This window comes from Crotalus tigris, unplaced genomic scaffold (assembly GCF_016545835.1).
Source record: "Crotalus tigris isolate CLP2741 ecotype Arizona unplaced genomic scaffold, ASM1654583v1 scf7180000020579.960993, whole genome shotgun sequence".
Taxonomy (NCBI): domain Eukaryota; kingdom Metazoa; phylum Chordata; class Lepidosauria; order Squamata; family Viperidae; genus Crotalus; species Crotalus tigris.
In genome coordinates, this window is record NW_024098088.1 from 848,414 (window position 1) to 873,420 (window position 25,007).

The 25,007-nt window shown below is 38.6% G+C and overlaps 1 protein-coding gene across 2 annotated transcripts in view; it reads left to right on the forward strand.

Moving 5' to 3' along the window:
- The window catches only part of LGR4 (leucine rich repeat containing G protein-coupled receptor 4), an 84,371-nt gene that overhangs the window by 33,913 nt on the left and 25,451 nt on the right, over positions 1 to 25,007 (forward strand). For both annotated transcript variants that reach the window (XM_039367104.1, XM_039367103.1), the window contains exons 2-5: positions 7,732 to 7,803; positions 20,137 to 20,208; positions 21,146 to 21,217; positions 24,730 to 24,945. In XM_039367104.1, coding sequence (XP_039223038.1) covers positions 7,732 to 7,803; positions 20,137 to 20,208; positions 21,146 to 21,217; positions 24,730 to 24,945 — 432 coding nt within the window. The remainder of the gene's footprint in view (positions 1 to 7,731; positions 7,804 to 20,136; positions 20,209 to 21,145; positions 21,218 to 24,729; positions 24,946 to 25,007) is intronic.

The following is a 25,007-nucleotide window of genomic DNA, read 5'->3' on the forward strand; positions in this document are numbered from 1 at the left end:
GAATGCAGTACTGCAAGCTGATCCTGCTGACTGCCGGCTTCTAGCAGTTCAGCAGTTCGTTTCTCACCAGCTCAAGGTTGACTCTGTCGTCCATTCTTGTGAGGTTGGTAAAATGAGGACCCAGATTGTTGGCAATATGCTGACTCTGTAAACCGCTTAGAGAGGGCTGTAAAACACTGTGAAGCAGTATATAAGTCAAAGTGCTAATTGTTCAGAAGTTAACTCTATTTGTGTTTCTTGGTTCTCGGGGCCTGATATCAAATTACTATTCCTTTTGATAATGAAGTTTCTTCATTGACTAATTGTAATGAACTGTACATGTTTCATGCATTTTAAAAGTTCTTGAAGAATTTGATGTCCTTCCCTTCAACTCTGTGTCATGCAGGAATAATGTCTATGAGATTCGCCCTGCGCCATCGCTGCCCCTTGCCAGCTACGTCTTGACCGTTGCAGGGGGCGGCACCACGCATGCACGGCGCTCCTGGGCAGGGAAAGTCCTCGAATTACGACTGATTGGGTAGTCCTCAATTTACGACCGGTTGGGTAGTCCTCGACTTACGACCGGTTGGGGTCACGGCATTAAAAAAGTTGAGAATCACTGTTCTAGAGGGATGAGATTAATTTTTAATGTCTTTTTATGATTTACTCAAGGGTTAGTGTCTTTTGCCTTCTGAACTATCTATTTTTGCTACATAAATTACATTTTAACCAAGGTAATTATATAATAGTTTTGGAAGTAAAATATTCATAATCTATAACATTGATTTTTTCATAAACCTTACTAGTAATTTGCACTAATTTTTTAGAATACAAGAATGTGATATGGCACATCTTGATTGAATGGAAATGTAATATGAGCCATTGAGAGTTGAGCAGCATATAAGTTTAATAAATTATTATTTAAAAGTTCTGGGGTGAATTCTTGAAAGAGAAATTATGAAGTCAGTAATTCAAATAAACCAATAGGTAATCAATCTGGTGACCATATGTGTGTAGTCACAAATACTATTCTGGTGGGAAAAAAAAAGAGTTATAAAACATGCATTTTCTTTGAATCAAACTAAAAAGTCAAAAATAAATGTAATTTGCCCGAGAAATTAGAAACAAACCAGAGATAAAATTTGAATTCCAAAACACAAAACCATAGTTTTGAACTTTCAAATTTCTGCTGAAGATTTTATTTCATAAAATAAAAATGACAAAGCTCAGAAGGAAATATCTAGCTAAAAAGTTAAATACAAAATATATATGTAGGTATGATTTCTGAATATCAAATTACATATTTGCTTCTCACAGAGCAAAGCAAAATATCCATTTCATAGGAAGCAAACTGAGAGAAATCAGTACAAACAAATCTGGCAAACAGAATATTTTTAGATAAACCGGATTAACACATACACTAAATAAAGACACATACACATTAATATGTCTACACCAGAAACTAATGTCTTCTAAGTTGTTCTCCCTGCTTTTATCAGTAATGGTGACACTTTTTTTTTTTAATGTTGCCTTTGTACTCTACTAAGGAATCCCATACATTCTTGAAATGTGAAAATAAAGATGGATTTGCAGAGGATTGTTGCTTCACTTGCAGCTTACCAATTGCTCTGTTAATTTTCTTTTAATTAAAACAAATCTTTCAATACCCTCAGTTCAGGGTGTGGAATTATTTAGGTATGGGTATCATACGTCTTTTCAAGTATAATCTTGCATTCGCAGCCCTTTTCACACTGCAGCTTAATCTTTTGGTGGCAAATTCCATTGCGCATCCTTGGCACTTTCTTGGGATGTAACGTGAAATCAATCTTGCCAATGCTTTATCTTGGTTAACTGGAATCCGTATTTAGTATAAAAGCAAATAAAACATAAATCATTCAAGTGTTTTTAATGTTATGCTACATTTTAGAAACAGTGAATTTAAGACTGTCAGATTATTTTGACATAGTAAAATCCTTTTCTAAAGAATAGCAGGCGTGAAACCAGAAATTCTAGAAATGTATCAGTCATGCCTGCCAGTAAAACTATTTTTAAAATCCCACTTTTGATATGATCTGGTCTGCTTCTGTAAAAACATTGCTTGAATCTCAAAATTTAATATTTTTAATGTTTATAAAAATAGGCTACAAAAAATATGGGGATAGTTCTGGAATGGTGATTTCCAGGTATGCAGAAAAAGGACTTTCTTATTCTTCATTAACAAAGAGAGTTAGGTTGCTTAAAATTTAGAAGAACTACTAGGAAAAGCCATCTGATAGCCCATAGTTTTCCATAACAAACCTGTAGGAGATACAACTTTTTTTTTTTTATTCATCTCTAAATATCCATCATAGCAGATGGCAGTAATTCAGTAAATTGGATGATTAAAAAACAAACAAGCAGAATCAGACCTGGTTAATGCTTGGATAGGAGACCACTGGAAAATGCAAGGGAAGTAGGCTAGATTATAAAGTTAAAGAAACCTCTTTAATAAATTTATTGAATTTATTTTAAATATTTTTCACCATCATTAATAAATCAGTTATAGTTATGTTCATTGGCTTCCCACATTCTTCCAGCTGAGTTACTCTATTCATGGCAACATCCATTCAGAAACACACTGAATAGATTAACAGAGTCTTTAGTGGTGTTTATATCTTCTCTAATTTCAAGGAGAAGAGTCAGCACATCTTTCTTAGCAGTTGTCAACACTGTCGTATTAATGGTGTTGGTAGAAATTCTAGCCCTCTGAATAACACCAAACAGCAAGTTGGAATTAGACAGAGATTTATTGGCTACAACGGTTTGCAAAGCGTGGTGGACTCCAAATAAATATTTGAGCCACACCTAGTCACAGCGAAAACACACATTATATACATTCTATCCCGACTCCTTGGCCCCTCCTCTGAGGTTACAGTCTTATCAGGATCGCCTAAACAAAATACACTATCCCTGCCCCTTGCTATTTTGCTTCACCTATTCCCTTATATGTACTTTATCATGAAATCCTATAGCTCAGTGTGGAAATCCTATAGCCTACGTGCAGAACTCTTCCAAGGTACGTGTACATGTAGAAATTGTGTAGAAATCTTGCAGTCCACATGTAGAAATTTTAGAGTATGTGTCACTTAACTTTACTTTTTATTCTAAAATTTTATTCCTAACAATGGGAGAAGAAGGTGACATAACTTTCTTTAACACCATCTAGGCAGATGAGGACACCCCTTCCCCAAATCAAAGCATACAGTGATAATAGTTTACTTAGCAAATAATTGTCTGGATATAAATTTTAGGGTGATACTGGGGATGAAAATATATTGACTGGAAAACTCTGCTGGCTCCCTGTTTTATAAAATTCTTTCCTTAAGGAGGCTTGACTGATCTGTTCATCACTAAGAAGTGTTAAAAATCCTGTGCTTTTACTGTCTGGAGAATTTTATTACATAGTTTTTTATAGTATGCCAATATCACTTTTTCAGTATCTCATAGGCTTCCATAAATGTTGGATTACAGTTGCCATTGACATAATCACAGCCAGAAACGGTGGGAATTGTAAGCCAGCGATACTTGAGAGCCACACTTTCCCTGCTCTGTCTTGCCCATGCATTTTTCTATACATTTGCTATTCAAAATTCTCCCATCTGCAAAAACTGGTTGTGCTTAATATTTCATATATTTCTATCAGTTAGACAATACATTCCTTATGGGGCAATCGTCATACTTTGTGTCTCTTTATACAAATTGGTTTGGGAGTATTTTATTGTTCTTTTTAATTATGATTTTAGTAGGTGCCCTCTGCCACCATGGACCTATCGTTTATTTCATATATATTAACTATGAGAATAAAACATCTCCTAAAATTGTACCTTAATTTTCTTAGCCTTTGTGTTCATAGACTAGAAAGTCTTTTTACAACAAGTATTGAAAACCAACTATTCTTGTTTCACTGGGACAGAGATTGCATTCCACTCCATTTGAGGATTACATAAAACATAATTTAATCCAGTTCTTTTTAGTTACGTGTGAATACTTTTAGTTTTTTACTGTTAGTTATAACAATACATATTTTTAAAAAACATTGTACAGAAAAAATAGCAAATAATGTTTTGCATGGATATTATTTCTTTGCAATTCATAAGGAATTTCATTTTTTCCCTTTTTCGTTATTTCATGAATGGATATGATCTGAATTCCTCAAGGGGAGCCGCTTAGTTGATGTGAACAATGTGATTTGGTGGAATTAAATTGTACTTTTAGAAAAGCTGACAAACGGGCATAATGGAAAATAAATGGTGTTATGAACTGAGTTACATTTAATCAGCATTAATTAACCTGTGTGAAATAAGGTTTCCCCTTTGCAGTATTTAGTGTTGTATTGCAATGAATGGTGGCAGGAGAAGATAATTTGCAATGAAAGTATAGTAAGGAAATGCTGGAGGGAGTACGTTAGGGATTTATATGGAAATAACTTTGATAAGACAAAGATGGAATTGAAATGAATGCTAGTGTTAAAAGTGATGCAAAGAAAGTAATAAATGCTGTGAGAAAAATTAAAATGCAGGATTTGGTGGTGTAACTATTGAAATATTAAAATAGATCTATGCTTGGTTTATGGAACAATTGTGTGATTTGTTTAATGTATGTCTCAAGACTATATCTAGGCTTGACATTTGGGCAATATCATTGTTGTTCCTATATACCAAAGGAAACGTAGCATAAATGAATACAAAAACTACATGGGGATTGGAGTCTTCTAAGGTCACCTGGCAAAAATCTGGAAAAATTGTGGTGTAGAGCAGAGGTCCCCAACCCCTGGTTCATGGACTGGCACTGGTCCGCGGCATGCCAGAAACCGGTTCATGCAAATAAGTGAAGCCCCATTCATGGGATGCAGACAGCACATGAAACCACAACCCCTCCAGTCCTTGGAAAAACCTCTCTCCACGGAACTGGTCCCTAGTGCCCAAAAGTATGTGAAAGCTGACAACGAGCAAAATTTGTTAAGGGTGATGCAGCTTTATATGAGGCAAAGAGTATACAGACCAAATTTTCCTCTGTAGCTCTTCATTGAGAAATATATGAGTGTAAGAAAGTTTATTGTATGCTTGTTGGTTTAGAGAAAGCATATGATAATAGGCTTGTGGAACTTTTGTGCAAATATGAGAACACGAAACTTGCTATGATAAAAGCAATATATGATTGAAGTAAATAATGTAAAGGAATGCCTAGTGAATGATTCAACACTAGTGAGATAGAGAGACAAAGAAGGGTTACGTGATCTTAGTTAATATACTGTTGGATAAATATATAAGGAATACTTGAGGTGATATTAAAGGTGTGCTGGGTGTGGCTATATGTATTTTTATTTTCAGATTATGCCATTTTGTCACTATATTGTTCATTACAGGTCCGAAAATGAATGCATCAAAAACCAAGATAGTTGTGTATGATGGAGGAAATGATTGCAAGTTATATACGAATAGAAAAAAAACAGAGCAAGAAGATAAATATATGTACCTTTACTAGAAATAGGTAAATGGAAAAAGGAGGTGAATAGTATGTGATCTGCTGTAGAGAACATTATTTTTTTTTAAAAAGTGCACATGACTGCATAATAGCATGGTTTTGCTTATTTTGTTACAGTAGAATATTAACTACTTAATCTAGGCCAGGGGTAGACAACCTCGGCTCTTTTATGACTCACGGACTTCAACTCCCAGAATTCCTGACTCAACTCAGTTCTGGGAGTTGAAGTCCATGAGTCATAAAAGAGCCGAGGTTGCTTACCCCTGATCTAGCTGAAATAAAAGTAAGTTAAATGCAGTGAGGATGGGATACAGTGGTATTTCGATACTCAAAGTTAATTGGTTCCAATGAGTGCCAAAAACGATGAATACCAAACAAATTTTCCCATAAGAAATAATGTGAGTCACAAGGCAGCCAACACCAACAAGTTCTAGCTTGTGCATTGAGTACCAAACCATGACTATCGGGACAATATTTTCAAGTCAAAATGCGTTGAGTACCAAATTCGGTGAGTTCAAAGCAGTTGAGTACCAAGGTACCACTGTACTTTAAAAAGTATTCATAGTAAAAGAATAAATAGGATTAAGAATGAATGGATGAGTGAGTATGAATTGAATAAAAAGTAACCACTATAAAAAAGGTATACTGAACCCAACAGTTCCTTTCAATGTCCCATAAGGGAAGGTTATCTTTCAAACTTTTATGATTCTTTGATCTATTGATCTTTTTCAGTCTTGGTTCAGTGTTGATTTTATGTTGCTTGTTTTCATGCATGAAACAAGATGGAGTCTGGAAGTACATTATGTTGCTTTCATCTGTTGTCAGCATTTATTATTTGTATCTTTCTAGAAGATTTGAACGATATAAAGTTATGCTTTGAGGAAGTTTCAGATTTATTTGGCTGAACATCACAGAAACTGGTACTGTTGTTTTCAGCAATTCATTTATGTGATCTCTTTGGTCTCTATATGATTCTACACATTTTAGCATCTAAATAAAAGTAATGGGAGAGATTGTCAGTTTGAGCATAGGGTATCATCCCTGTGCTGATCATATATGAATTTTCAGTGACTTTAATTAATGGCTTTAATTGATGTATCTATTGTGGTGAAAAGGGGGAAGACAAGAATAATATGCCAGTACATTAAATGCTGTCTGAAAATAATAATAGCAAGGACAGTTAAAATTAAGTTGTATCTATTGTTATTTATTTGTATTTTGTCTTTATTTTACAAATAACTCAAGGTGGCAAACATATCCAACACACTTCCTCCTCTTATTTTCCCCACAGCAATGACTCTGAAATGGGTTGGGCTAAGTCTAGAGAAAGTAACTGGCCTAAGGTCACTAGCTGACTTTCATGGCTAAGGTGGGACTAGAATACTTTGTATGATAGCTTGAATCTGTTCAGTAGATAGGCAGAAAGACTTACTCGTTTGAACGTATTCATTTAAATAAATATTGTTGTAACACTCTGGGCCATCAGCTTCCTTTTTCATCCTTCCAATGATATGACTTCTAATATTAAAAGTAATTGATCATCCATAAGGAAAACTATCCTGTTCAATCTCTCTTCCTATGAGAGGAAATCAACAAATTGTTTTGCATACCTGTCATGTAAGTACTTGTCTGCATTTGTTTGTAGGACTGAAATTCAAGTCTGTTTAAAACAATTACCTTGAGGTTTTTTTTAAAAAAAAATACAAATATTTTACAGAAAAGTATGACCATGTTAGAGCTGAGACATGTTTTTACTATATACTTATCAGTTTGAGTGGCTTAATTTTTAAGGTTTGAATGTATTCATTTCTTTTGTTTTTGCTTTCTTTTAAAGGAAGAGATTGTTATGAACGTTCAAATTCATGGTGCTCATTTTTTAAAAAAAAATTCAATAGTAATACAAAAATAGTTTTAATAAAATGCAGAGTTCATGTGTGCATAGATGTCCTGATAATTGCAATCCAAAAAATGTAGTGCAATTATAGCTCCGAGTTGGGGAAACATGTACAACTAAGTCAGTGTGGGATTCAAATATGTGAACAACCAGTTCTCTGTGTGGATGCTGCTTATGGAAGTCCATTCTGGGCCTGGGCAACAAAAAATTAGCTACCAGTTCTGCTGAAGTGGTGTGAACTGGCTGAATCCCACCACTGAACTAAGTACCTAAATTAGTTGATCAAAATATTTTTATCACAGAATTGTAATTTTTTTTTTGTTCTCCACATTTAGGGACATCAGTATGAACAATATAACAAGATTACCAGAGAATGCCTTCAAGAATTTCCCTTATCTTGAAGAGCTGTGAGTATTAAATATAATACTGTGGTATGTGATATGGAGAGTGAATGAGTAGAAATTGGCTGAAGAATTCATTGACAACTAAATAACAAACAGTAATGATACTGTGCTAATGAGAGAAAACATATTTCTTCAAACACCATTTGCAAGAGATCTTTTTATAGTAATTATTTTAATTGTGATTTCAGTGATGACATAGAGTAATTACAGTGTTGCCCAAAGGCAATATGGGAGTGTGTAATTACCACAGTTTTAAATGGAGCTGTGCTATATTGATTGCATAACTTATATACAATATGTGACAAATCCTTGTGCTTACTATGTGCCAGGAACATCTGAATGATAGGGAAAAATATTTTGTCTTGTCTAATTTGACAGCTAAAAAGCCAGTTTCTAGTCCTTGCTGTATCAGAGGCATACTTCAGAATTCCTAAAAATAACTAAGTAGAGATTCCCCCAAAAAACATTAAAGTAGATCTAAATCATCTAAGGCAGGCATGTCAAACTCATGACGTCATGTGATATTGCGCGGCGTATTGCGACTTTTTCCTCATTGCCAGCAATGGGGTGGGTGCGGTTTTGGCGTGATGCATCCTGCCCGCGGGCCAGCAGTTTGACATGCCTGATCTAAGGAGGTGTGGTATCTTTGTACCTTATCCAGTTCATGATCCCAGCTTATCAAACATTTATAACCAGTTTGCTTAACTTGGATACATGAACAAGAAAAAAGTACCAACTCTGTTTTACAAAAGTGTCTCATTCTAACCACTAAGAAATTATTGCTACTTGCTGAATATGATCAGCTGCGAATTTTTCTGTAGCTAAGAGCCACATTTTGCCTCTGAGAGTTACAGATTACCACTGGTATTAATAAGTAGACTGTGATGAAATTTTATCTCATTCTTAGGGAAAATTAAAAGAAAACTTGTTGTGTTAAGATTAGCCACTTTATACTGGAACTGCAGCCCACAATTTATTGTAAATTGTAATACTAAAGTGTACACTAAACTTTGTGTGTGTGTGTGTGTGTGTGTGTGTGTGTATGTATGTATACACACACACACAGGATTTTTGTAGTATACACACACACAAACACACATATGCCTGCATGCAATACACAGATACAGCATTTCTTTTAGTAGAATAATAGCCTGTATATTGGCTATATAGTGGTGTGAAGATCATTATATAGTTTACTCAACTACATGGCATTGGACTTACATGGCATTGGATGTTTGTCAGGGGAGTTGCCAATTTCCAGATCTCTTTTTGTTGTAGGAAAGCAATTAGATTCTTGAAGGTTTTCTGATTGATGCGTCCTTCTGTGATAGAAGCTTTTTTTTATATCTAATGGACAGTGTTTTTAAATTATAGGAATTAAAAGGGAAGGTTCTAAAATTCCCAGGAGCATAGAAACTGAAAAAAGCCTCACCTAGCTATTCAGTCTAAATTGTCTCTTGTGTTCCACCCAAAGACAAAAGCCTCAAGGAAAGCCATTCAAATAGTCTTTATTTCTAGAAAATATTTTGCTGACTTTTGATGCACACTGTACTTCACAGAGCAGGATAGGCTGACAAACCTGAAACATCCTCTACTACTTACAGGAAAAGCAATTAGTACTTGGGAACTTTATGTTAGTAGAGAACTTTATAAGTGAGAGCAGCATAGTCATTTGGGGCCATTTGTCTCCACTTTTAAGACAGATATTCAGAACTCTTGTACCATCTGTAATATTTGTTGTTGTAAACTTCATAAACATATATTATGGGAACCAGAACTCAAGAACAAATTCTACTGAATATTGCAAATATTGTTAAAATAATGTCCAACCAATTAAATAAAACTCCCTTATAACGTGGGCCTGTTGAATTCCTTCTATTATAACAGGCATGGTTCACATACTCTTTTTTTATACTAGTTTAGAAATTATCTTATATTCAAATATGTAAGTTGATTAATATTTTTAGATTTCCTCCTGTCACATTTGTTAACATTGGTTTGTTTTCTCCTTCCCTCCAACATGAGGAAGTTGTTTATTTAATGTTGACCATGAATTATTACAAGTGTAGTCAAAAGAAAAAGTTATAGTTTATACACTGTTCAGGACAAGTATGTGTATAGCATTATTAGCATTTAATAATCTGTAGCATGCTAATGAATATAATGGAAACTCTTTCTTTTGTGGCAATTACTCTTCTGGAAGTAATTTATAAAAAGGCATTACAGAAAACTATCAAAGACCTTGCCATTTCCTTTAATGATATGTGTATTGTACGTAATGTCAGCATGAGCATTAAGTCTGTGAAAATCATTCTTGAAAGCTTGATACAGCTATTTTAAGGCCTGTTCTACTGTTCTACTCATGTTCCATGGGCACTTGCCAAGATTCCTTTACAAACTGTAAATCAGCTGTAATTAGTATGTTGCTGCCCTGAGTATTAGATGGGGACTAGAATTCCTGGGAGAGTTTGACAGAGCTCTTGCTTTCCTTACAAAGTATCTACAGTTTTGTTCAAATATCTCAGTGTTTCCCAAACTTGACAATTTTAAGGCATGAGGACTTCAACTCCCAGAATTCCACAGCCAGCAACGCTGGCTGTGGAATTCTGGGAGTTGAAGTCCACATGCCTTAAAATTGTCAAGTTTGGGAAACACTGAAATATCTAAATGTATTCCACAAAATTAGTTTTAAAAAACTTAAAGCATTTGTAGGCTACTCCTTTGTAGCCTAAATGCATTCGGATTAATGGATTTAAAATCCCAGAATTTGGAGTTCTTTGTCATTCAAAAGTGCACAAACTGTTGCAATAGTAGTGGTTATTTAAATTCAATATGGCATTAGATTTAGTAACAATAGAAAGAAAAGACAAAAAAGCAGTGTTAGGAATATGCAAATGAAAAGACACCCAAAGAAGTGAGTGTGTACTTAAGGACATATGGGGGGGGGGGGCTCTGATTACATATGAAAGCTTTTTTGGGGGAATAAAATAAGAGAATTCATGATATGAAGCTGGATCTAATTAATACTTTATAGCCATGCTGAGTATTTAAAAGAAGTATTTTGCAATGAAAAGACCCTTCTTGGATTGTTAAAGTAACTGCATTCTTTGGAAGCTCTAAAGCAGGGCTTTTCAACCAGTGGTACAGGTACCACCTGTGGTACATTGGCACCTGGCAGATGGTATGCGACCATCCTAGAAAAGTAGCGGGGGAGGGGAATGATTTGAACCGCACTGCACAAGCCTGAGCGAGAGATGGCTGGAGCTGCAGGGCTCAGCGGAAGCACCAGGATCCAGTTGGAGCTCGGCGCTGATCCTGGCGCTTCTGCTGAGTCCTGAAGAAGCACCGATCAGCTGGAATGTTGCAGCATCTCCAGGTCTTGTGATTTACATTCAGATGCTTGGCAACTGATTCATATTTATGACAGTCACAGTGTCTCAGGGTCATGTGAAGTGACCAAAACCTGCTACAAACACCCAGCAGATGGGGGGAATAAAAACCAAACACCACCCTCCCCAGCCCACCCCTGCTGCCAGTCCTCAACAGAAATGCTCACAACAATGAAAACCTCGGACAGAAGGAAGAGCGCAGGTGGGCGGGCAGGCAGGTGTGTGGCTTGGGGGGGGCATTTTTTTCAGTGCCATTGTAACTTTGAACAGTCACTAAGCGACCTGTTGTAAGTCAAGGACTACCTGTACTTCATCACTTTTTCCCTTTAGGGGGGGTCATCAAGTTTTTGATACCTTGCTGGGTGACTGGTGCTACTCGGATATTGCCATATCCTAAAAGTGGTACAATGGGTGAAAAGGTTGAAAATCCTTCTCTAAAGCCTAACCATACTGTCTATGCATTTGTGAATGTGGACAGCTTTGCTGGCAGTTTTGAAGGAACTGTTGTCTGTGCAAATATATGTGTGTGCAGACATCTGGGGAAAGTGAAGCAGCCAAGTGAGCATTCCAAAATCTGTTCTAGAGCTTTGAAAGCAATGCTTTGTCTCTTCTTTGGAACCATCACTTTCAGATTCTTGGTACAGAGTACTGGATTGTATTTTCCCAAACTTCTCCCTTTTCAAAAACCCACATCTGGACAGGCTAAGCAAATATAAATTCTATAACTCCTATAATTATATTGCTGTGACTAATCTCCAGTTACTTCGGCTAGTGACTGCAGCTTAATTTTTAATTCAGGTTTTATTTTACCTTTGTAGGTAGCACCATGTAATATTTCTTGAATTTTAATTACATTTTATATAACCCTATAGCAGTGGTTCTCAACCTTTCTAATGCCGCGACCCCATAATATAGTTCCCCATGTTGTGGTGACCCCCAACCACTTATACATCACCGGGTGCCAGGGGCGCGGCCAAAGAAAAGGGTGAAAAAATGGTGGACAGCCTTGTTTGGCGACCCCCGTGAAAAGTCGTTCGACCCCAAATGGGGTCCCGACCCACAGGTTGAGAACCACTGCCCTATAGTGACTCAGTTTTTTAGTTTTATAGAATTTTTTTCAGCTTTTTTCTTACCACCTTTTAACCCTGTAGTCACTGTCCTTACAGGTTCGTGGGGTGTGTGTGGTATAGTTGCTGATTCCACTATCTCTACATGTTGTGTTGATAAGAGACAGAAATAAAAGGATATTGTAAATTATTTTTGATCAAACAGTCACAAAATTCTGCTTTGCTTTTATCTCTCCAAGCGAATAACATTATTCTGTGAAGTTGCATTCCTCCAGAGAAATATCATTTTAATAAAGAAGATATGGCATCCTCAGTAAACATGGTTTTTGTTGAGTCCTTGGCGAAAAGCAGACGCGAGAAGCAGTTGTAGTTCTCAGGTTTCCTTTTATTCTGTGTTCAGCTTACAAGTGAAGGCTTCAGCAACGCCCAAAAGCTCCTAGCCTCTTATGTAGGCAGTTCCCGGGTCAATGTGTTACTTTTCCCGCGCCAGCACCCGCGCATGCGCACGGCGCTGGCGACAGCCTGTCTGGTCCCGGGCAGCTTGCACCTGCCCGGGACTGCCTGCAAACGCCCCGAGCCCGTTTGCAAGGCTCGGGACATAACACCCCTTTCCCCCGGGCTAAGACTACTACCAACATACAATTATTTCTTGATGCAGTGTTCTACTCCCCAGTGCTCCTACTGTTTACTGGCTTTTGTTTGGCCAGCAATGTTATGTAATCCTCTAAGTATTTAGGAGATTTCCTTGCTCTCTGTGACCTTCTCAGCTCTGGGTTTCTGACAGGTGTTCCCTGACTGAGGGGAGACGTGAGCCTGTTCTCCTTATCATGCCTTGGTGCCTTCCGAGGACTGTGCCCCGATGCCTGGCCTGCTTGCTCGCCCACCGGGCTCGTCAGGCCAGGGCTTCTGTCACTTTGTGACCTGGTTGACCTGCCTAGCTGTAGGCCCTCGGGCCCCTTGAAGTGATAGCCACTGCTGGGCGTCTCTATAGAACCTCCTAGGTCCGTCCAAGACCTGTCAGGAGGCTGTCCAATCCCTAAGCCCCGTTCTGTGTCCGGGCTCGTGTGGGTCTCTGTACCTTCCCAAAACTCAGTTACTCCCTGATGTGGGCTAGAGGTGTTGCGGTCGGGACTTGGTTCCTCGACCACCTCCCTGTAAGTTTGACCCCCTGTAGGACTTGGGGTAAGGTCAGGCCAACTCTGGGGATTATGTGCCAGCTCTCTTGCGGGGTATGATTTATTGGGATGCTCCCGGGTATCCTCCCTGACTGGAGTACTGTGCTGTGCAGGTGAATAGTGATTGTACCCCCGGGGTGACTCCCTGGCTGGAGTAGGCGTGAATGCCTGGTAGTTGGATAGGCTCTTAGAATTCCTGTTTGGGGCACTCGCGGAATCTTGGAATGGGCCGTTTGTGGCTCCATGATTGGAAGTGGGCAGCTCGTGCCCCTCCCTTTGCTCTAAAGGGTCCCCCTCCCCCCCGGAAAAGACCCAGGAGTCTCATCTGAAAGGTCCCGCCTAGGGCGGAGTTGGTCGATGTGCCGACGCAGGACACGACCGTTGTCCAGGGCTACCTCGTAGGAGAGAGGACCTGTGACCCTGGAAATAGAAGCGGGGACCCATGTATGACCAGGCCCGTAATTGCGAGCCCAAACCGGGGCACCCACAAGTAGTTGTCTAGGTGCCCTAGGATGTGAGGTAGATGAAGGCAGTCTGTCCGGATGCAACCGGTCAAGCTTCGTAGTAAGTTTGCGCCCCCAGCGAAGTTCAGCTGGGCTTCTCCCTGTAGAAGTGGACGTTGTGGTGCGATAAGAAAGGAGAAAGTCAGCCAACCTGTGATGACGATCCCCATAGGTGAGTCTTTTCAAGGCGTCCTTTGTGATGCGGACCATGCGTTCAGCCATACCGTTGGTGGACGGGTGGAAGGGTGCAGGCGTGGCATGACGAATCATGTTAGCCTGTAAGAAAGCTTGGAATTTGGAGGAAGTAAATTGAGGGCCGTTGTCAGAGACGATGACATCTGGGAGCCCGTGTGCAGCAAAAATCCCCCTCAGTACCTGAATAGTCTTTGCAGTGGTGGTGGATGAGACAGGTACAACCTCAAGCCATTTTGAATGACTGTCAACGAGGACCAAGAAGAACTGGCCCTGAAAGGGCCCAGCGTAGTCAATGTGCACCCTAGACCATGGGGACTGTGTATCCTCCCATCTATGCACAGGAGCTTGGGGCATCTCTGGGCGAGAGCGCTGGCACAGGTGGCATGCATGCACCTTAGCCTCAATGTCCTTATCTAAACCAGGCCACCACAAGTGGCTGCGCGCAAGGGCCTTCATGCGAACAATGCCAGGATGACCCTCGTGGAGGGACTCTAAGATCCTAGTCCTCATTGAGGTGGGAATGACAACTCTGTTTCCCCAAAGCAGACAACCCTGAGAAGTGGACAACTCGTTCCTTTTGGACCAGAAACTCTGAAACTCAGGACTAGGGCAGTGCTCAGGCCATCCAGACAAAACCCAAGAAAGGACACGTGAAAGTGTGTGATCTGTGCCTGTTTCAGCGGCGACATCCCTGGCATTCAGAGGGGACTCGGGCAAGGCTTGGATGGATAGAATGTTGACAGCTGGCGCAGAGTCAGCTTCTACTACTGGCAGGGGCAATCTACTGAGGCCATCAGCATGGCCCATTTCTTTCCCAGGCTTGTGGAGTAAGGAAAAATCATATGCAGACAGAAAAATAGACCACCTAAGCATTCTAGGGGAAATGATTTGGGGAGTTTGTTTACGTGTGGTAAACAGTCCCAGCAGAGGCTTATGGTCAGTGAAGACCGTGAAATGCCTGCCATACAAGAAATCATGGAATTTTTTAATTCCAGCAACAACAGCCAGAGCCTCCCTGTCTATCTGAGCGTAGTTGCGCTCAGCAAAAGACAGTGTTCTGGAGTAATATGCAACAGGAACCTGAGTTCCATCAGACCTGAGGTGGCTCAGGACAGCTCCTACCCCGTAAGGGGAAGCATCACAAGCGATGCACACAGGAAGGGACTCATTGAAGTGTGCAAGTACACTGTTAGAAGTGAGTAAGGCCTTGACCTCATTGAAACTAGCCTCATGTGTTTGTGACCATTGCCACACTGCTTGTTTGTCTAATAGCCTGTGAAGAGGCTCAGCTACACTAGCTTTATGTGGAAGAAAGGAATTGTAGAAATTCAGGAGGCCCAGAAAGGCCTGAAGTTCGGCCTTAGACTTTGGCCTAGGTGCTTCTAAAATGGCAGTTAGTTTGGATTCAGCAGGGTGAATCCCAGCAGCATCAATTTTGAATCCCAGAAATTCAGTAGAAGGCACCCCAATTTTGCATTTGTCTCTTTTGAGCTTGAGGCCTGTTTTCCTGAATCTTAACAGAACAGCCCTTAGCCTTTCAGCTAGAATGTGTGTGGAGTCTCCTGCAATTAAGACATCATCAAAGTAGGGGCAAACCCCCGGTATGCCCCGTAGTGTGTTTTCCATTACGCTTTGGAAAATCCCAGGAGCGACATTCACTCCAAACTGTAGCCTTTTTACCTTAAAGGCTCCCCTGTGGGTCACAATAGTCTGAGCTATAGCAGCAGCATCATCAACAGGCAGCTGTTGATACGCTTGAGCTAGGTCAAGCTTTGCAAAAACGCGCCCCCCCTTGAGGGAGGCCAGAATATGACTGACCACAGGAACAGGATAGGCATGTTGCTGCAATGCCTTATTAAGAATGCATTTGTAGTCAGCACAAATGCGAATGTCCCCATTTGCCTTTAGAGGCGTGACAATGGGGGTCTCCCAAGGGCTGGAATCAACAGGTTCTAGGATTCCCTGTTGGATCAGCTTGTCTAACTCAGTGTCAATTTTACTCTTTAAAGCAAAAGGGACCCTTCTTGCTTTAATTCTAATGGGTGTGACAGTGGGGTCTAGTTTTAAGGACACTCCCTTGAATGTGCCCAGCTGGGGGCTGAAGACATCTGCAAATTCTTTGCAGACTTCCTGTAGGTCGAGTGTTTGTAAGCTGTTGAGCCCCGTGACGTGTATCCCCAAGGCTTCAAACCAATCGAGTCCTATGAGACTCGTTCGTTCACCCCCTACTACTAATATGTCTAGTGGACCTTCAAAATTCTTATACTGTACGTTAAGGGTGGCCTCCCCCTTAACACACACTCTCGAATTTTGAAAGTCTGTTAACACAATGTCAGAAGGCCTTAATTTAGCCTGAGTTCCACTGCCGGAACAAATCTTCCTAAATGTATGTAAGGATATGATTGAAAGGGCAGACCCCGTGTCTAGTTCCATAGTTAATGGAACCCCTTGTAGCTTCACCTTGAGTGACAGCTTTTTCTTGATGGGCTTGTGTGTGCCTGTCCTGAAGATGCTTCTTCGCGAAGCGCAAAAACCTACCCTATTCTGGCTGGGGACCCTGGTACCTTTCAGGCGCAGTTCTTCCTGAGGTTGTACCTTTCGTCGGCCCAGACACACAGCTGCAATATGTCCTTGTTTCCCGCACGCCCAGCAGATAGCGGAGCGGAACTTGCAGTCGGTTCTCCTGTGGCGACCTCCACAGCCGATGCACTTGAGGGGAACTGCAGAGCTTCCTTTCTGATTCCCTTCCTTCGTGGGGTGGAGACGGTCGACTTCCTCGTCCGGATCCTCCTCGGAGTTCCCTTGGACGTCCTCTTGGTGCACGGATGCAACATCTGGACTGTTCCTGATCGGCCGCATGTTTTTGACAGGCGCCGCCTGCTGCTTCTTCTGCGGTGACCTCTCTTAAGGCATCTTGGAAGGACAATTCTTCTTTGGCGAAAAGCCTCTGTTGTAGATCTCGATGCCTTAAGCCGCACACGAATCGGTCCCTCAGTCGTTCTTCGAGGTCCTTGAACTCGCAGTGCTTGGCGGCCTTCCTCAATGCGGCGATGTATTCTTTGGCCGACTCTCCGGATCGTTGATCCCTCTGCTCGAAGGTGTGGCGCCATGCGATGACGGACATCTTGGGCTGGAAGTGCTCCTTCAATAGCTTCTTTAGATCTGCGTAGCTGACAGACTCTATTGGGACAGGTGCTGCAAGGTTCTCTGCGATTTCGAAGGCGTCTTGACCGCAGACACAAAGCAGGGTGGCAGCCTTCAAGCTATCTTCCCTCACTTGGTTCACCTTGAGGTAATTTTCCACCCTGGCTACGTAGGACTCCCACCGCTCTGGATGTGAGACGTCGAACTCCGAAAGCCTTCCAACCTTTGCCATTTCAGGAGACGGGTCTATCAGCCAGCCTACCCCCGAATGCGCACTGGATTGGCGGGTAGCTGCCGAGTCAACGCCGTTCCGTCGTTCCGCCGCTCAGGACTCACTTGGGTAAGCTTACACCTCTTTCTTTCCAGGCGATGTAAGGCATCCCACCTTCGTCGCCAGTGTTGAGTCCTTGGCGAAAAGCAGACGCAAGAAGCAGTTGTAGTTCTCAGGTTTCCTTTTATTCTGTGTTCAGCTTACAAGTGAAGGCTTCAGCAACGCCCAAAAGCTCCTAGCCTCTTATATAGGCAGTTCCCGGGTCAATGTGTTACTTTTCCCGCACCAGCACCCGCGCATGCGCACAGGCGCTGGCGACAGCCTGTCTGGTCCCGGGCAGCTTGCACCTGCCCGGGACTGCCTGCAAACGCCCCGAGCCCGTTTGCAAGGCTCGGGACATACCAGTTTTCACATCACGTTAGAACATAATTACACTAAAGATGATCCTGCCATTGAATTAGTATGATTGACATAGTCTACGAGGACAGTATATGATCTATTCTTTCTTATTAACTGGGTGTGGAGTATATTAGAAAAATAAATATATACACTTCATTTTAATACACTTGAAAACGTGGCAACCTCTATTTTACAAAACTCAATTTTTAAAAATAAATATTTTTTTGGTATTGTTTTTATGTGTGTGTTTACCTATTCACAGTGATATCAGATGTTGCTGATTAAATTGTTTTTAATTTACTAGCCAGAAGATAGAAATTTCCCATATGATTTGGGACAACCGCTAGAATGAATTACTTGTTTCAAGCTATCAATTGGGCATTGTTGCAGAGTAGCCTGTAAACAACTTAGTTAAATTTCAATTTTATAACATCTAAACTTCCCCCATTTTTTTTTTTTAAAAAAAAAGATTAGCTGATCACTTTACTGTCTATTTTTGCCTGAAATGCATTCTTTGTCGGGGGAAAAAACTATAGTGAAATTTTTTTTACAGTAAACATCAGCTGAATAAAATGTTTTGCAACCCTTTCCTTGAACTTCAAGCAAGATATTGGTTCAGCTGCACAACTCCCAGATGCTTATATAACTATAGAGCAGGGTCATTACATTCATGTTATAGAAAGGAAACATCATGCACACTGGAAAAGAGAAAAGAATGGGATGGGCAGGGAAGGGGAGGGGAGGGTTGAGCGAAACAGAGGGTGTAAATTAGCAGGGACTCCTTGTCTGAAGTCAAAATGACATCATGTTTATCTGGTGTGCTTGTATTTCCCTCAGTAATTATAATGAATGATTATTCTGTTTTTCTCCGTACCTTTGGACTGTGGAGTATTAACAGGATTTCATTTTGTCCCCCATACTGTTTAACATTAAATGGGGGGGGGGAGAAACCCTCCCTAGATTGAGATCATGTAGCTTTAGCTATGAAATTTGCTTGAATGTAGCATTGAAATAAGTAAAAGCTAAACAGCTGAAAGTTAAATTAAAGCAAGATGGAATTATTATAAGAAAGGTAAAGGAAATCAACTAGCGTTAGCCAGGATTAAAGTGTTCTATAATGCAGACACACACACACACACACACACACACACACACACACACACACACTTTACAATAAAAAAAATAATTGCTAACCATATGTTAAAATAACTGTTTTCCTATAGCAGATCACCTACGGTGAGTATAGAAAGTCTATAAACTCCCCTGTTAAAATGCTAGGTTTTGGGAATATAAAAAAATCAGACCAAAATAAATCATTTCAAAATTTCTTTTCCACCTTGAATACAACATAGAGGCTGTACAATTGATTTGAAAAACAAAATGACACACCGTGGATTAAATTGTTTAAATTAGTCCACGTTATTGATCTTAACAAATACATTTATTTATTAGATCCTGCCTTTGAGGGAAAAGTGTAGGTGGGTGATAGACAGTTATAAAATAAAGCCTTATAGAAGAAACAAGAGTTACATTTTTCCCCTTGTAATTCTAGAATCCAGACATCCTGTTAAATCAAATGACAGGAGAATCCCAGCAGGCAAAACTATGTACATCATCTATGCACAACACACGGTTAAACTATATAAAATTCACTGCTGTAAAATGTAATGGTGATTACTAACCTAGATGGCTTTAAAAGGGATTTAGTCTTACAAATTTTACTGTCATTAAGAAATCCTATTTATAATGGCTAGGGTCCTTGGCATCAGAGCAGATACTGAATATGATTCTTTTAGAAATCTCATACTGTACCTTATTTTTGAGCATCTCACAACCAGTACAATAAAGAATATTAGACTAGGACGGACATTGGTCTTGTCCATCCATTCATTCATTCATTCGTGTGTGTGTGTGTGTGTGTGTGTGTGTGTGTATTTAAGAATTTTGATTATAATAAAGTAATGTAAATAGTAAATATAAAACTAAGCTTAAATATAAGAGAATATCTTGCAGAATGCATGTTCACTGTGTTTTGCTTTGAATAAGAAAATGTGATGTTGATGACAATGAAATACAAAATCATTGGGAGGGAGTTTCTGGAATGTGTGTAAAAGTTTATTTCTATACTTGCATTTATAATTTATCAGACAAATAGAAATACTGTGTATGTATTATTATTGCAATCTTTTCCAGACGGCTGGCTGGCAATGACCTTGCTTTTATTCATCCAAAAGCCTTGTCTGGGTTGAAAGAACTCAAAGTTCTGTAAGTAATCAAATTTAAGTGCTTCATAGTATAATTCTTCTTTCTTGTCCAGTCAGCATGTTCACTGATAGAATGAGCAGAACAATATGTTTTTGCTCTAGTTTCTAGTACAGTATAGAGCTAATAATGAGAAAAAAGTTTTATTTTTCTCATAATTCAGATGTAACATCAACCTTTCAGTTAGTTGCTGAGAAAAAGAAAAACATGTATTTGTACCTCTTTTTTCTTTAAGGATCAATGCACAGAATACCATGGTTTCAGCTTAGACAAAATAGGTGGGGCGAGCCACCAGCAGTTATTTTTTCTGCCAAGCTATCTCCAAATGTGTCTGATGGAGAGCTGAAAGTCAACTAATCCTATAGGTCAGGGGGTCTTCAAACTTGGCCCTTTTATCACTTGTGGCTGAGGAATTCTGGGAGTTGAAGTCCACAAGTCATAAAAGGGCCAAGTTTGAAGACCCCTGCTATACGTGCTTTCCATTTAGAAAACATTTCTTGAAAGAATTTTTTGCAAAATGTATCTTCAAATTAGCCAGAATTCTTTCCAAGTGAACAAATGTCCCACTTGTGTACCTCATTATGATGCTAGATAAAATGTTTTGGGATAAAGAAAAAACAACTAGTCCCTGAAGGATTGCCTCTCTTCCTAATAGTGTTTTCTTTGATTTTTTTTTCTTTTTTATTATATTAAGAAAAAAACTGCTATAACAAGGAGAGCAAGGTTTTCTTAAGACAGACAGTTATATTACATTACAGCTATATACTGTATACTATTATTATAGTATATTACTATATATCATCTTATATTACACAAATACATTTAATTCAGAATTTTGAAATGAGGAAGGAGGCATATACAAAACCTATAGCAGGAACAAATTGTGCTAAATCAATGGATATCAGTTTACAGCTCTCTCTCTCTCTCTCTCTCTCTCTAGCACTTTGCAGAACAATCAATTGAAAACTATTCCTAAAGAGGCCATCAAAGGACTCAGTGGAATACAATCGTTGTAAGTATTATTGCCTGAATGCATGTTAGTTGGATTCATATTTTATATTTCATGAATTATTTTGTATTTTGGAAACTAAAATTATGAGGATTGTTCATACAGCTCTCTTAACTATTGCAAATGGAAGGCTTTTTAAATTAAAGCTCAAATAAATGTACGTAATAGAAAAACCTAACAGTAATACACAGCTCAATTATGGAAGCTCCAGAGACTTCATTATAGATTTTTTTAATTCATTGATTGATTCACTTTATTACAGGAGAACATACCCTGTGCTATATTCAAGTAATTATACATGATTTAATTTTTTATAAAATAAATAGAAATATCTAAAGGAATTTATCAAGTGTGGGGGTGCGAGAGGTTGGTCTTGGTTAGTCTTTCAGTAGTTCTTGAAGATAGTCAGATAATGGCATATAAATTTAATTAATAAAAGCTGTTTCAAAATGCCACCTCTTATGTGAATGTTAGCCATTTTCATTTTTCTTAGGTTAGTTTAGTTTAATTTTAGTTCGTTTTATGTAAACCACCAGGAATATTTTTTTATTATGACAGCATAGAAATAAGTTTAACGAATGAATAAATGAATAAATGTTAATAGTGCATAGATTCATAATAAGGGTGGGACACTTATATTTATTTTCAAGATTAACTCAGAGGTATTATATTTGCAAAGGGTTTAGAGTCCATAGTTGTCTTCCATTCCCAAATTTTAAATTGGTGCTGTATTGACAATATTATGCTCCAGAGGCAGCCTGGTTAATTATTGGAATTGTGCTTACCAGCCTGGTGTGAGGGTAGAGAAAAATAAAAGCAAATACAGTATGGTGACTGAGAGCACCCTGGCTGGGGTAGCTTCTTCTATATTAACTGAAGCTACAGAAGATTTGTGGTGGATAATAGTATATATAATGTAGTACAGAAATTTGCCTTGGATTTTGTATGAGTAATGGTCAAAAGATCTTCATTTGGCAGTATGCCTTAGATCAGTGTTTCTCAACCTTGACAATTTTAAGGCATGTGGACTTCAACTCCCAGAATTCCACAGCCAGCATTGCTGTGGTTGAGAAACACTGCCTTAGAGACATGTTCTAGGAAATGTTGCAGAGGTTGTCAAATACAGAGGCTAAGTAATTAACTTAAGAAGAGCATAAAATAGTATCTTGTGACTATATTATTAACAGAATTTGACCTTTTGAGGAAGGTTTTGTTCCAAAGAAAAATGCTTTGAAAATTGTTGAGATGTATAGTCTCAAAATAGATAACACTTAATATGTAAAATACTGGAAAATCTGTTTGTTGCCAAGATACTTTTTCACTAAATATTAACTAAACAAATATTTAATCTATCATCTCATTCCAGAATCTTCCAAATTAAATGTGACTTGGTTGGATGTCTGGCAACTTTCCCTTCTACATGGGAAGGGTGCTTTAGGGGGACTTTTAATTGATGACAAAATAAGTTTTTCTTCCTCTGAAGCTTTTGACTTTTTTTTTTTTTTTAGTTTAGGATAGTTTAATTTCCGGCCTTGAGTGGATGGTTTGATATCTTTTGATTTATTGAGATACACATTTTCTGACTACTAATTTTTTTTGTTAAAAATGAAAAATAATGCAAATCTGCTTTTTAAATCAAAGATTTGTTATCTGAAAGGTATGTTAACTTTCAGACTAAAGATTAGGCTTATTTGAGGTGACTGTCATAATCAATAATAGAATAATCCAATTGGGTTTCCTGAGCAAGGTATAAAGTGATTGAAAAGTAATGAAATATTAAATGATTTTTTTCTTATCATGAGCAGAACAGGGGAAGCTATTATGCTTATGTCTTGTATAATTAAAACTCTGATCTTTTTCTTTTTTCTTCCCTATATTCCATTGTATCCTTTTTGTACTACTAAGTCATACAGACTCTAATTGTACAGAGATATAACATGTAAAGGGATAATGAAGCATAATCATCTTAGAGGTTCTTCATTCATACTGCTTTATTCTTGTTGCTGATTAGTTTTTATTAGTATTTAGTGCTTGGATTTTATAAAACATAATTTATGTTCTGATTATAAATGTCATCTAAATCTCTTGACCAGAAATAATTGGAGAAATAATATTCTTACTTGGCGTTGCTTTCTTCACCTTGCCAGAAATGCATTTTATCAAAGGATGTTGTTATAGCCTTCTATTATGCTCATTGCTCATCACCTCTAACTTATGCTCTTGGGAATAAATTATCAGTTTGGCAAGTTCCTGCATATCACTCATTCATTTGCATCCTACATTTATATAAGAAATAATTGATCCTTTGGTTTTTCTGTCTGCCTTTTATATGCTTTGGAAATGGTTGAGGGAGGAAGGTAAAAATGAAATTGACATTTTTGGCCAGTGGCCACAATTTTATTGACCAGTCTTTAAATAGATTGCTTATGACCAAATGTTTCAGAGAAAGCTGTAACTTAGATAGTGAGAGGAAGCTCTTACATAAATTGAAATTTGACTTTGTAATAATTTTTTCTTACAATTTTTGTAACCACAGTTCAGCAACAGATCATTTTCAGAAGTATAGTAAAAAGCACAAGTACTATGTATATAATAGTACAGCATACAATTCTTTTTTATATTTCTGCAAATTAATTTTGGAAATGTAATATTTAAAATACATGAAATGAAATACATGAAAATCAGAGTGTTTGAGCAACACTTGATAAAGCTTAGTTTCTTATTAGCAAAAGTGCCTAAAACATTCACAGATACGTAGGTTTGTTGGAAAATGAACAAATGTAGCATGGAAACATTTTGGTTCTGGGGCATTATTTGTAGGTGCTAAGAGTAAACAAAAAACACGATCTAAATTATCTCAAATTTGATAGCATTACTTTCTGAAGGAGTTCTGTAATTGGGTTGCCATCATTGAGAATTCCGGAAAACAAGAATTGTCACATGGTGGAGGCATTCCTAAGATGGAGGCATAAATATGCCTTATCAGCTATTCAGGGGCTGACAGATACTGCAGAGCTTGACTGTTAAGCTGTTTAGATCTTATAGATTAATGCTGTCATGTTGAATTAGGGTGAATTGTTTGTAAGTAGCCAGTTCAGTCCTTTAAGGATATTTTAACTGTGATTACAATAATAAACCTGCAGGAATCCCTGGTAACTGAAAGAGGAGTTGCATTAAGTTCTCAGGTCAGTTTTTGCTTGCGCAGGAGGTAAATTATTAATGAAGATGTCCTTGTATTGCTTAAAAGGAGTATTCACTGAATCAATGAGTAATTGGACAATTATTTGTTTTGTATGTTTTGTGTTCTTCTGACAGATAAACTGTACTGTGTGGTGTATATAACTTAGTACCTTCTCTCTAGACTGATTTGCATGATCATTAGGCCCATGACTGAGCCTCTGGGCTGCGTTCCCCCAGTTTCAAATATTTACTTCTTTCTAATTGTTTATTTTTTAAAAATAATAATTTGCTTCTCATGTCACCTTTTGTTTAACACTCATATTCTTTTTCTTCAGACGTTTAGATGCTAACCATATTTCAGCTGTCCCAGAAGACAGTTTTGAGGGTCTCATTCAACTACGTCACTTGTGGCTGGATGATAACAGTTTGACTGAAGTTCCTGTTATCCCACTCAGCAATCTTCCCTCACTGCAAGCTTTAACTTTGGCTCTCAATAATATAGCCCACATCCCTGACTTTGCATTCAGAAATCTGTCAAGCCTTGTTGTCCTGTAAGTATTTGCATTCTGTCATCTCAGTGCATGCTTAATTTAAGCGAAAAATGGATTTATAA